This window comes from Eurytemora carolleeae, unplaced genomic scaffold, assembly GCF_000591075.1.
Source record: "Eurytemora carolleeae unplaced genomic scaffold, Eaff_2.0 scaffold44, whole genome shotgun sequence".
In the NCBI taxonomy this organism is placed as follows: Eukaryota; Metazoa; Arthropoda; class Copepoda; order Calanoida; family Temoridae; genus Eurytemora; species Eurytemora carolleeae.
In genome coordinates, this window is record NW_019396339.1 from 492,855 (window position 1) to 506,161 (window position 13,307).

At 33.3% G+C, this 13,307-nt stretch overlaps 2 protein-coding genes across 2 annotated transcripts in view; one reads left to right on the top strand and one right to left on the bottom strand.

Moving 5' to 3' along the window:
* Positions 1-1,501: 1,501 nt before the first annotated feature.
* Positions 1,502-9,040, top strand: LOC111701263 (FK506-binding protein 4; the record flags this gene model as incomplete). The annotated part of the gene is given in 6 exon segments (XM_023472460.1): positions 1,502-1,606; positions 2,736-2,829; positions 4,309-4,394; positions 5,164-5,898; positions 7,222-7,371; positions 8,593-9,040. Coding segments are annotated over 6 exon segments (1,320 nt in total). The 3' UTR covers positions 8,758-9,040.
* A 3,074-nt stretch (positions 9,041-12,114) lies between these two features.
* LOC111701260 (protein gooseberry) overlaps positions 12,115-13,307 on the bottom strand; it is an 8,398-nt gene continuing 7,205 nt past the window's right edge. Inside the window, exons 7-8 of the mRNA XM_023472456.1 lie at positions 12,866-13,071; positions 12,115-12,660 (exon numbers count right to left, since the gene is read on the bottom strand). Of these exons, the coding sequence (XP_023328224.1) occupies positions 12,115-12,660; positions 12,866-13,071 (752 nt within the window). The remainder of the gene's footprint in view (positions 12,661-12,865; positions 13,072-13,307) is intronic.

A 13,307-nucleotide genomic window follows, 5' to 3' on the forward strand; every position in this document is an offset into this window, starting at 1 on the left:
GTGGGTTGGATTGACATTGTCTGATTTTGGTGAGTTGGGTTGACATTGTCTGATTTTGGTGGGTTGGATTGACATTGTCTGATTTTGGTGGGTTGGGGTCTCAATCATCGTAAAAGTGTTTGAACCAATTTAATCAAATTTAGTGTGGGACCTGACACTGTCCTAAGAATGCTTTTTGACCGTTGTTGCTCAGGGTACATATAGTTCCTCCCGCCCTTTATTCGAACTTGGTCATAAATTACGATTTTAGCTATTTTTCCCTATAAAAGTGGGTCCACTCAATTCAGAATTAAGAACATTCCCGTGGTTCTCTCGAGTTTCCCAATCAAATTTTGAGGCAAATCGGACAAGGGGTTCATGAGTTATGATCGGAAAAACAAACAGAGATTACAACTTTAGATATATAGATATAGTTTAGTAGCTATTGGTTACATCGCATTATATAAATATCTCATGAACTTGAAAGGAATTGTTAAAAAACTAAGAGAAAAAATTGTAAATGTTAAGACATGTATAAATATTTATTGTGATGCATTTTGTCTGCAAAATCTCTAGTTTTTATGATTACTATAATAAGTTACGCCATGGTTGTCATAATCAGAAATATATCGTGTTTCGCATCTATCTATGCATTAATTATGATATCTAGGACGACAATTTATTTTAAAACAGGCTATTTCGATTTTGATGGTTAAAGTTTAAACTAGTTATTTGTCCAAATGTGTTACAGCACAGAATTATTTCTTTTGAAATTCTTACAATCTTTTTTTATAGATCAAATTCAATCAAATATCTTAATCTCCAATAAAAGTAACTTTTTAGTTGTTTTTTAATAATTTGCGGACTAAACAATACTTTATTATTCCCAAAAAAAAGATGATATAACAAAGATGAGAATTTGTACCAAATAAAATCACGAAATGGCAGTTACCACACATATTTTGCTGAAACGTTAAACATCAAGTCATTTTGGTTGGTAAAGTTATTATTAAACCTCGTTCGTTACAGACCATTTTTTGACTTTGTCAAGAAAGTGCATTCTTTTCAGGGTTTTCCTGTTTAAATTTACATGTTTATATATTATATAATATGTGTTGGATTAAAATCCACGGACTACGCCGGGCACTACAGCAATATTATAATTTAATACCAAGCACAGGTAGACAGTGGGAGTAACTTTGAGTAATAATAAAATCCTGGACAACACCGGGCACTCTGGCTAGTTTATTTATATTTATAAATATGTATCGCACTTTAAGGTGCCAACATAGAAAAAAACAATGTGAAATTAAAAAGGGGTTGTTGAATTCAAGAAAATGGGAATAATATCGAAAGAGAAATAAGAGTTTGTTAATTTTGTTTTTGTCCTATATATGATTGTACACTCCAGGAATTACTTAAGGGACTAGAATTTTTAAAACAGTCCCAACCCTAAATTAAACCTTTATACGCCCCTCACCTTATGTAACTCTTTATTTAAGTATTGTTTGTCTGTTTTCAGGTTGAAGCCTGCAGAATGTGGTATAAAAGTATTTGCTCTGCACTGCTCTTCAGTTCCATCCTCATCTGCTGCCCAGCTAAATCTATAGATAAATCAGAAATACAGGTTTTCTTCACAAAAAAAAAACGAATCTTTTTAAAACAATTTATTTTTATGATTTAAAATGGCACGAGGCATATTTAATAATTTTATATGTTCATCTTTTTCTCCTTTTATTAGCTGCACGTTTCCAGGTTCTAATTATTCTAACTTTTTTTGCCATTTTTCCGCTGTTTTTTTATAAGAATTAAACCAGGTCAGTTTTTGCGCCATTTTTAAGACAGTGTGCAGACTGCAGATACACTTTTCAAGGAATAAAAAACAGAAAATAACTTTGACTCTCGTTTTTTAAAAACGTATATGATTTATGGTTTTTTTTACTTTAACCAAACTATTTTTTTGCACAAAGGAATTGAGTATTTGCCAATGCACCCTGACAGTGTAAACCTTGGGTATTTCGAACTTAGATTACGTGATATAACAGAATTAATAGTTTGAAATATCTAAGGTCTACGGCAGTGGGTTGCAAAGATATAGGGGTTAGAAAATCAGAGTTTGTGGCAAAGACTCAATATCTTTATAGTTTTAAGCTTTTTAGTGGCATGTCTTTTTAAACTTGATTAATTAAGTATTTCAGCAAAAATCCTGAATTTAATTCAGCAAGTTCCCACGATCTTTAAAGATAAAGTCTAAATGAAAATTTTGACATTTTTAAAATCTCAAGATTGTTCTAAACTGGTTTTTGCAAACTTTGCATATGCAATAATCGTAATCAATTCAGGATTAGGCTCAAAGATAAGCAATAGTAAATATAAAACAAATTTTTACACTGTAAAGAGATTAAATAACTATGTTTTGCTATAAAAACCGTTGAAAAAAGGACTTTGAGATTGTATTGATTTTGTTGTAGATAATATAAAACGGGAACATAATAAAAAAAATAAAAAACATCGGAGCTGTCAACAAATGTTGATTATAACGACAACCTGCAATCTTTACTAAATTGTATTAACTTCATTTTACAGAATATTTTAATAGATTTCTTAATAGAATTATCTAGAAGTAACAGAACGAAAACAGTTAGGCAAAAACACCAGTTTTGGGAACATTTAATAAACATAGTTTTAATTCTAAATCAGTTTTTAAAGATTTTTTTTAATTTTTCATAAAAAAATGTTTAAATAAATCTTTATAGATCGAGATAACCCGGGATATAAACTGCGCGAGCACAAGAAAAGCGCGTGCAGGCGACAAGGTCACTGTGCATTATGGGGGATTTCTGCAGGATGGTGAGTGTTTGACCGTTGGTGTGTGTGCGATTGTTTCACAAACTTAGTCTGATCTAAAAACATACGTACTCCAGAACCGGATTTAATGAATTTGAGTCAGGTTAGAGCCGGTTAGACCACGTATGTAGTATCGGTGATTAAGGATTTGTCAATGTCCTATAATATGTAAAACTCCACAGCGTACATGGACCATGGAAATTCATTTAATTCGGTCTCTGATCATTTTTAATCCAATATTTATGAAAATTCCATAAAATAAAAACTCTAAAACACCAATTATACACTATCAAATGTCAATGTGCGAAAATAAAATTCCCTAAAATGATAAATATACAAATCCCCCTATCTTAGACCAATCTTCCTAAAATAAAATCTGCATAATGATAGTTTATTCTTCCCTCCCTAGTTTATTCTTCCCTCCCTAGTTTATTCTTCCCTCCCTGGTTTATTCTTCCCTTCCTAGTTTATTCTTCCCTCCATAGTTTATTCTTCCCTCCCTAGTTTATTCTTCCCTTCCTGGTTTATTATTCCTTTCCTAGTTTATTATTCCCTCCCTAGTTTATTCTTCCCTTCCTGGTTCATTCTTCCCATCCTAGTTTATTCTTCCCTCCCTAGTTTATTCTTCCCTCCGTAGTTTATTCTCTCTTCCCTAGTTTATTCTTCCCTCCCTAGTTTATTCTTCCCTTCCTGGTTTATTCTTCCCATCCTAGTTTATTCTTCCCTCCCTAGTTTATTCTTCCCTCCCTAGTTTATTCTTCCCTCCCTGGTTTATTCTTCCCATCCTAGTTTATTCTTCCCTCCCTGGTTTATTCTTCCCTTCCTATCTTATTCTTCCCTCCCTAGTTTATTCTTCCCTTGCAGAGTTTGTTCTTTTTTAACACATTTATTGTTTTCCTAACTTGTTTTATCCATTTTTAGTTAACTCTCTCTCTGTTTATCTCTTTCTCTCATTAACTTCTGTTTCTTCTCCTTTGGGCGAAACTTTTGTATCTGTAATCTCTTTCTTAGCGCTCAGACGGTTTCTTTAGCCCCTGAACAGTTCAGCCTCAGTCGCTGATAAGTGATAATATCAATCTTTTTTAACTCTTTACGGATTTTCAATATATCAACGAAATTGAGCTTTTAAACCTTTTTAATTTAAAAGTTATGGATATCGAGTTTAGGGCTATTTGCTTTCTGTTCGTTTAATTTTCATTCACCTTTGATTTCCCTAGAAAGTGTCCTCCCCTTCTATATTTTAATCTTTATTTTTAACTTTGGTCCCCAGTAATTATTGTCTTCTTCTTTATCATAATCTTTATTATAAAAAAAGAAATTGATTGCTTGTTTTGAGAAATCTTCGTCAACAATGATAGTATCTTTTCTTTAGTATTAGTAGTAGGATATATTAATATTTAATTTTATATTATTCTAATTATTTTATTATGATTTATTAAAATTGATTCTATTGTTAATTTTATATGTCAATGCTAATTATAGGAAAGAAGTTTGATTCAAGTTTTGATCGTTCTCAACCTTTCACGTTCACGCTTGGAGTAGGTCAGGTCATTCCTGGCTGGGACCAGGTATCTATACATCATTTATATTCAGTCCAGAGTTCAATGTGTTTATTTCATAAATGTTCTGATTTTATAATTTGACACAATTAGAGTTATAACCTTCGAAATTTTGTCCAATTATTTTAACTGAGCTAAAAACTTTAGAATGAGATATCCTTAATCCCGATTACTTAATCTAAGTATCCAATGGACACATTTGATTTTCTTCTTTAACCGTTCTTTCTTGGATATAGCACAGAAAACTCAAAAACCGGTTTTTCTAAATTACAGAGTTCCTCCCATCTCTGTATATGATTTTAAATGGCGCGCAAAATTTCAAATTAATCGGGCCCGAGCTGAAAACTTTAGAATGGTGGATATCGAGAATAATGCTTGATCTCCTCTTTTTCTTAATATCCAGATTAAATAATGATTATTATTATTATAGATTATTATAGATTTATTTATTGTTCTCCTCTTGTTATTAATCTCCAGAATAATTTACCTATCGGGACTAAGGATATCCCATTCTAAAGTTTTCAGCTCCGGCTTTATATAGCGACTCTTATTAGCTGGATTTTATACACTTTTCAGGATACAAGTACAAGATTAGATTAGTCTCGATATTATGAAAAAGAGAGTATCAAGCATTAATCTCGATATTCACCATTCTAAAGTTTTCAGCTCTGGTATTGCAGATTACCGGCTACAGAATTTAATTTTCTAATCCCTCTTTTCAACCTGATGGAATAAACATAGTCTCTTTCAGTCTCTTTTTAACCTTAGCTTATTGTAGGGCCTGCTGGGAGTATGTAAGGGAGAGGAGAGACACTTGGTGGTGCCTGCTCAACATGCATACGGAGAACGTGGTGCAGGAGATGTTATTCCTCCAGGAGCTACACTTCTCTTTGACATAGTTATAGTAGACGTTGAGAGAAAAGACACTGAAGAGGATCCGGAGGAGTTGGAGAGGAAACAGAAGGAGAAGGAAAGACTTGAAGAGCTCCAAAGAAGAGAGGAGGATGAGAAGAATCGCGAAGAAGAATTACAGAAAAGAGAAGAGGAGTTGAAGAGACGAGAAGATGAAGAGGAAAATAGAAAACTGGAACAACGAAGAAGAGACGAAGAAGAGGAGAGAAGAGCTGAGGAGTTAGAAAGACGAAGAGAAGCAGAAGTGAGAGTAAAACAGGACGAAGATGCAAGGATCAAAGAAGATAAAGAACGAAAAAATGAACTTGAAAGAAGACGAGAAGCAGAAGTAAGAGTAAGACAGGACGAGGAAGCAAGAATCAAAGAAGAGAAAGAACGAAAAAAGGAACTGGAAATGAGAAGAGAAGAACAGGAGAGAGTAAAAGAAGAGGAGAAAAGAAGAGAGGAGGAGAATAAGAGAAGAGATGGAGAGAAGAAGCGTGGAGGAAGTAAGGTAGCTGAGGGAACTAGAAGAAAAGAAGATCAAGGAGCAGAATATTATGATGATGAATATTATTATGATTACCCATCTGCTTGTGGTCAGGGAGAATTAAAAATGCAGGTATAATATCATTATTATAGTGTCACAATTTATCTATTATTAGTAATGTTGTTCACGGAAAACTATCATAGTTGATCGGTCGTTCAAAATTCAGGAAACACAGAGGACTGAACTTTATATACAGGGTGTCCCACGAAACATGACAGTATGCAGGACGACTTGAATGTCGTCTTGATTTTTGATATAATTTGCTGCGTTTATTTGTCAACCTAATTTTAGAAGTAAATTTCTAGAGATAATAATCCCAAAATTTCCCTTGTCCTGCCATTTCCAAAATGTGGTCTGTTATTTTTGTGCTTTCAATATAGCCCGAGATATGAAGAATTTCGTTCAGATTTCGACAATTTTGCTTTTATTTAACAAAATTGAAATCTGAACAGAACTCTTTATATCTCCGGTAATATTGAAAGCACAAAAAACGCAGACCACTTTTTGGAAATGCCAGGGCTAGGAGAATTATGTGATAATTGTTTCAAGAATCATACATGTTAAAGTAGATAGAAGACTAAATGTCACAAATAAATTCAAATACCAAAGACGACTTTCAAGTCGTCTTGCTATTGTCATGTTTCGTGGGACACCCTGTACAATAGTCGTCGTATACATCAATACACTGAGGACGACTTTCGATTTCAATCTTTTATTTCTACCAAGCTTTTAAACAGCATGGATACACATAAACATGGAAACAAATAGAATCTGTCAATTAACAGCTTCTCTTTGTTTACCTGCAAGGTTGTAATTTGAAAAAGCACGCTAGAAATTAAAACTTGAATAGAAAAGTCTTCTTCATTGCATTGATATAAACGCCGATCATTGTATTTCAATATGTCACATTTAGCACAAGCACAAGAAGGACCTGAAAGATACAGAATATTGGAAAGTCTACATTTTATGGGCGAAAACGGTTCGAAACAAGGACGCGATAAATTGTAAATCACAACATCTGGATTTGTTATTAGTGTAGTGTAATCATTCCTTCAGAACAAATTTATCCTCTTAAGCACCTCATATCATGTAATCTATAATTAGGATACTTTTGTGAGGATAGTCAAGTTTAGTAATTATTATAATCAGTATTTTCATTAATATTATTGTTATTGTTATTTTATCATATTCTATATGGTAAATTGACCAAAAAATTCATAAGACCCCAAGGGTACCCCGGGGGGTCACAGAGGCTAAAAATGTGTGGCAACGCTGCGCTGATTTAATACCTAGCGCGGCAGAGGTAACTATGACTAAATAATGATATAAACCTGGGCAACGCCGGCCACTCCAGCTAGTTATCAATATTTTTGTAAGTAGAATTTCTAATTTCAGGTTACACATAGACCAGTCAGGTGTGGAAAGATTACAAAATCTGGGGATCGTTTAACGATGCATTACACCGGTAAACTGGAGAACGGTCAGAAGTTTGATAGTTCTTTAGATCGGAACAAACCCTTCCAGTTCACACTTGGAGTTGGACAGGTTATATTTTATGAGAGAAGAATAATCACATTCAGCTGTAAAATCAGAATTTTTTTTTGGGGGGGGGATGAGGGTACATCCCCATGGAAAATGTTGGACCCCATTAGGGAGAGGGCGCAGCTTCTATCTCTCTTAAGTCTATTTTTAAGAATGATTTTAAAAAAGTTTGTCAGTGGTGCCCCCTTTAATACTTGTCAGTGGCGCCCCCTTTAATACTTGTAAGTGGCGCCCCTTTTAATACTTGTCATTGGCGCCCCCTTTAATACTTGTCAGTGGCGCCCCCTTCAATACGTAAAAAATAGTTTATAGCTAATATTAGCCCAGATCGTTTCAGGGTAATGATGTAAGACTGGGGTTTGAGATACATTCATGAGCATACAGGGTTCACAAGGTTGGGTTACTCACAAGATACTTTATAGACAACTCTACGGAATTTGTATACTTACTTTCTGTTTCTTTTATTCGTGATTCCCTGCTACTGTAAACATGTTTTTTTCTTTGTAAAATAATTAAAAAATCCATAAAAAGACTTTATTCAAAACAAAGGAATGAACAAAACTTTTGGATTGTCATATTTTAGTTTTTCAGCAGAACAAATTATTTAATTCTAACACATGATATGTTTGCAAAATAATCTAAGAAGGAAAAGACGATTTTACAAAGAAAAGATTAAAAAGATTAAAAGGAGCAAAAAATATAATCATTTATAAAGGATGTAAAAAATCGCCGCGAATTTAAAATATGCTTAAAAATGCCCGTTTTGCGTAGAACTTATATCTCTTTCACAACCCATAAAGCCTATTTTATTTTTTAACTTTATTTTTATTTCGAAAAGTTGATAGTTTATCGTCGAAAAATACTAACAATTCATCACCAGTTTATATTAAATATGAAATAAATAATAAATAAGTAACTTTCCTCATCCTTTCCTTCCCATTCCTTTTCCTTTTTATTTTCAATTTTTATATTTTTTTATAGAATTGGGGAAAAAATACTAACAACCTCTATTTTTGGAGGTTTTTAAATATTTTCTCCTGAAACACTTAATTTTTTTGTTTGTTTTTGTTATATTTCATAAATAAATAATTACTTCCTTACTTACTTGCTATTTTAATAGTTTCAGGTCGTCTTCACAGTCTCATCCTTTGTTTGGTAGCCCTGTATAATAAAGATGTTAAATAGTCCCAAAAGCCCATGAGGTTGACCCATGAATATGTTTAGGTTATTGCTGGTTGGGATTCTGGCCTGGAGGGTATGTGTGTAGGTGAACAGAGAACTCTCGTTATACCTCCTGATCTAGCATACGGGGAACAAGGAGTCGGTGCAGTAATACCACCTTGTTCTACACTCGTCTTTGATGTTGAACTTATAGATCTAGAAAACTAATTGTACTTTAATTAAACTGTTCTGTACTGTTATAAACTGTATTTTACAATCTGCATGTACATTCTACAGCCGTGTTTTGTATGGTAGAACACTGAACATGTACAGTATACAATCCATGAATATCCTGTACAATTTACCTTGCTATAATACATCATGAACTCACAAAAAGAAAAAGAAAAACAATACACGGTTATTCTGTAAAATATGGTTTTGTACTTTCCTGTGCTGTAGTGTAGTCACTTTTTTGTCATTTATAGAAATTTAATAAATCTATATAACTAGGCTTTCAGGGCGCTTCGTGCCCCTCTTTCTCTTTATAATTACAACTTTTAAATGTTACATGGTAGATCGTTTGAAAATTTGGGGTACAGCTTTATAGAGATGGGAACTTTTATTTAATTTTATTTTTATTATAACAATGGATTGTAAAACAATGTTGCATACGACGTAACTTGATCAGTCAAAAAAAATTTTAATTTAAAAAGAATTTTTCTTAGGGCAATTTTAAAAGTGGGCACCACATTTCCAAACCTGGCCATTTCAGAGTTTTGATATATAAATGAACAACAAACCATCTAAAAGTGTGAGGATTTTCGTCAAGGAAAAGCAAAAGTATCGTAAGCGGCCCCTGGTCTTCACTATTCATACATATGTATATGAATTGTTTCCAAATCATTGCTCAAATACAACTTTCACTTCAGTGAACTTTATTCAATGGCTTTAAGTTTGAGAAACGGAAGGATGGTTTTTAACCAGGAACACTTCATTAGGTAGTGTCATTTATTGTAGTTCTAAGTACATGTTTAATTTATGGTACGAGGCTTGTTTCGTTTTCTAAGAAAAGATTTTTTTAAAGTTTAGATTTTAATCTGTTTCTTTTGGAGTCTGTGTAGAAATAAACATCTTCCAGCAGTTCGGTAAAACTCACGGTCCATATTTTTTTATTAATAGTCCGAGGACGAAAGGAAAATTAGAAAATATTAAATTATTATCGTGATCTGATTTGACTTTTGTTTACAAACAAAATTATGTAAAGATTTAATTTTTCTTTACAAACAAACAAAAACTGAACAGATTTGATGTTTAACTTTGAACCATGAACATTGAACACCCTGTGTACAATGGTTGAGCAAGAGAGATGAACTTTCTGTGGTTTAATCTCGCTCTCGCTATATCAGGTGTCCCAAAAATTATGTAAGAACGTCATCAAAAATTTATTTCACTTTGTTTGAAAATTGACTTATATAATTTGTAAAATGTATTTTAATAAGTGCATATGTATTACTTCTAATTACAGAATTGTAACAAACAAAATGTTATTTATTGGGACACCTTGGATTTGATGAGTGTTAAACTAAGCAAAGTTATTTCTTTTGTGAGAAGCTCAATTCTTGTTCACTTAGCGGAACCTTGAATATACCCTTCACACCCGGCTATAGAGGGTGGGGGGTAATAGAACGCACAAAAGGGGACAGGGACAAGATCAAGGGACAAGATCAAGGGACTAGATCAAGGGACTATATCAAGGGACAAGATCAAGGGACTAGATCAAGGGACTAGATCAAGGGATTAGATCGAAAAAAAAGCTGGAAATACATAGAATAAATGTAAACGAAACATGAAAGTAGCAAGAGGACTTGAAAGTCGTCTTAGAACTTTAATTTGTTTGTGAAATTCAGCCGTCCACGTCTACTTTCACATGTATGATTCTTGAAATAATAATCACAAAATTATCCTAGTCCTAGATGTTGTCTGCCTTCATTGTGCTATCGATATTACCGGAGATATTAAGAATTTCGTTCAGATTTCAATGTTATTAAATAAATCATATTTCCGTTAATATTGAAAGCTCAAAAAAGGCAGACCCCATTTTGGAAATGCCAAGACTAGGTATATATATATATGTGAGAATATTAACTTTAGAATCTTACTTCTAAAATCAGGTTTAAGAAAAAAGACCTTCAATTCGTTATGGGACAGTCAATGTCATGTTTCGTGGGACTCTCTGTTCAATAAATTACAGAAGGCGAACAAAAAAAAGTCACTTTTTGATCTTTATAAATAGTTTTTTATATAACTTTGTAAATAAAGCTTTTCATAACAATTTTGCCCTAACACCTTTATGTATTTGTTAGGAGTCTCAGTTATACTTTTTTACAATAAAAAATCAATATTAAATCAATATTAAATCAATATTAAATCAATATTAAATCAATATTAAATCAATATTAAATCTACTAAACAAAAATAATTTGCCAGAACATTTTTGATTTACGCGATAATACCGCATTAAACGTATTTTGAAAAGGAAACTACTCTCAAAAAATTGTCGCAAATGGGTTAAAAAAGCGAAACCAAAAGATTTGAAAACGATTATCAAACTGTAGGTACATGGCAGGGATTTCCATAAAAGCCGCAATAAAACCACTGTCCGAATTTAATGAATTTAAGCCGCGTCTGAAATCCCCCAAATACCGGTTTAAATTGAACGCCGGCTTAAATCTGGAAAAATTTTAAGTGCAACCAACAAAATTTGAGTCGCGGCTTAAATTTAAATCGCGGTTCAAATTCTTTTAAATTCGGCCTCAGGTCTTTCAAAAGTAAAACTGGTAGCTGGATACTTACTCGAGATTTTTGGTGGTTTTTTTGGTGTAAATTTTGAAAAAAGCAAAGTATTTAAAAATAATGTGTCGTTGGTATAAAAATTAAGTGAAAAAAATGATTTAAAAGTTAATTTACAAATTCTCCTTATTCCGTCGCCGGCTGTAATTCAGCTGAAATTTCTTTAACTATAAAAGTATTGCTTGCACTAAGTAGGTTTATATGACATTTGTTCTTTATAAATGTTAAGAGGTTCTCATTTTCTAAATATAACTTAATATTTTTAAACAAATAATAAGGCCCTTAGTTTATTTTGCATTTGTAAAGGGGGGAGCTGCTGAACAAAATTAGTGACTACTGGAGTCAAATAAATTCTTGAACAAACAGAGAATTTGATGATTCACATAATTTTTCGTATAAATAGCCGCCGATCTTCTCGTTCAGAAACCTTTATCAATTGTATTGGATAAAGACGGGTAAGATTTTTTATTTAAAATAAAGCGCTACTTTGCAGTTCAACATTTTCCAATAGTAAAGGATCGTAATTTGAAATCCATCCTTTTAATTTTAAAGTGGTCTCCATTTTAAAGTTCACCATTCTTCGCTTTACATTCCCCGCCATTTTGCACTTTATCATTTATCAATTTTAATTCATGCCGCCATGTTGAAGTTAAACAACCTCCATTTTGATTTTACCGCCATTCAGGAGTTCACATGCTTTCGCCATTTTGAATTTAACATTTAATTCAACCAAACCTATGGGGCTAAAAGCTCTTTGTTGTTCAAAACAAAATCTTCCCGAGGCGAGGAAGGGTTTTTGGGACTTTTCGGGGAAGGGTATGGGAGTTGAGTGCTTCTTGAGACAATTAAAGGACTATGAGGATTAGTATCAGGAGAAACGGGGGATATTTTACGAGTTGATGCTTCAGAGCGATGTGGTAAAATGGAGGTGGAGAAAGGAATGGATGGTTGAGAGAAGTAAGAGAGGGTTGAGTGTGGAATGGAAGCAGTTTGAGAGAGGAGAGGGATTGATGTGAGGGATGAGGGGAGGATAGCTGTGGATTGAGCGAGGGACGGTGTCTGTTGCAAATCTTTGTGATGAATAGAAAAGCTTGAGCTTAAATTGAGAGTAAATTTTAGATCAGGTTCAGTCAAGGTCGAGTTTTGATTTGAGAGATCAGGTGAAGCAGAGATCGGGGTTTGATTTGTGATCTCAGATTTAGCAGAAATTGGAGTTCTTGCCAGGAGATCGTCAATAGAGAAGCTCGATCTTCCTCCTTTAAACAGATTTTTCTCAACCATCTGAAAATATGAATAATTATGATGAAAGTAATGATAATGAGAATACTGCTATTACTACTACTACTAATAATAATAATACTAATGGGGATACTGATGACGATAATAATAGTATTAATAATGAAAATGATAATCATGATAACTAGTATAATTATAATAATAATAATAATGATAATAATGATGTAAATATAGAAGATAATCTCAATACCGGAGGTAGTGCGGAAGGCTCTTGCTTAATCTGCGTGTTGGATGCTGAGAGTTTGGTTGAAGCAGCTGCTAGAACAGCTCCAGCAGCTGATGCTAGTTTACCAGAAGCAGCTGCAACAGCAGCAGCACTGGCAGCTGCTGCAAGCTGCTGGTAAGAGGTTTGCTGAATACAATGCTGAAGCCAGGGGTGCGGAGCATCCATGGATCCTGAATATTATCAAGATGATCTCTTTATATATAAAGTAGTAATCTCTGTTCATTTGTTTCTATGTCCTTATAACTGATGAACCGCTTTTAACGGATTTGCCTCAAATTTTGATTGGGGAACTTGACAGATTCACGTTTTTAGTTAGGCTTTAAACTTTAAAGTTTATTATAACTATTAATTACTACTTAACCGGGAGATTAAGGGAGGTTTAGAACCCCAAAAATATAATTCAACG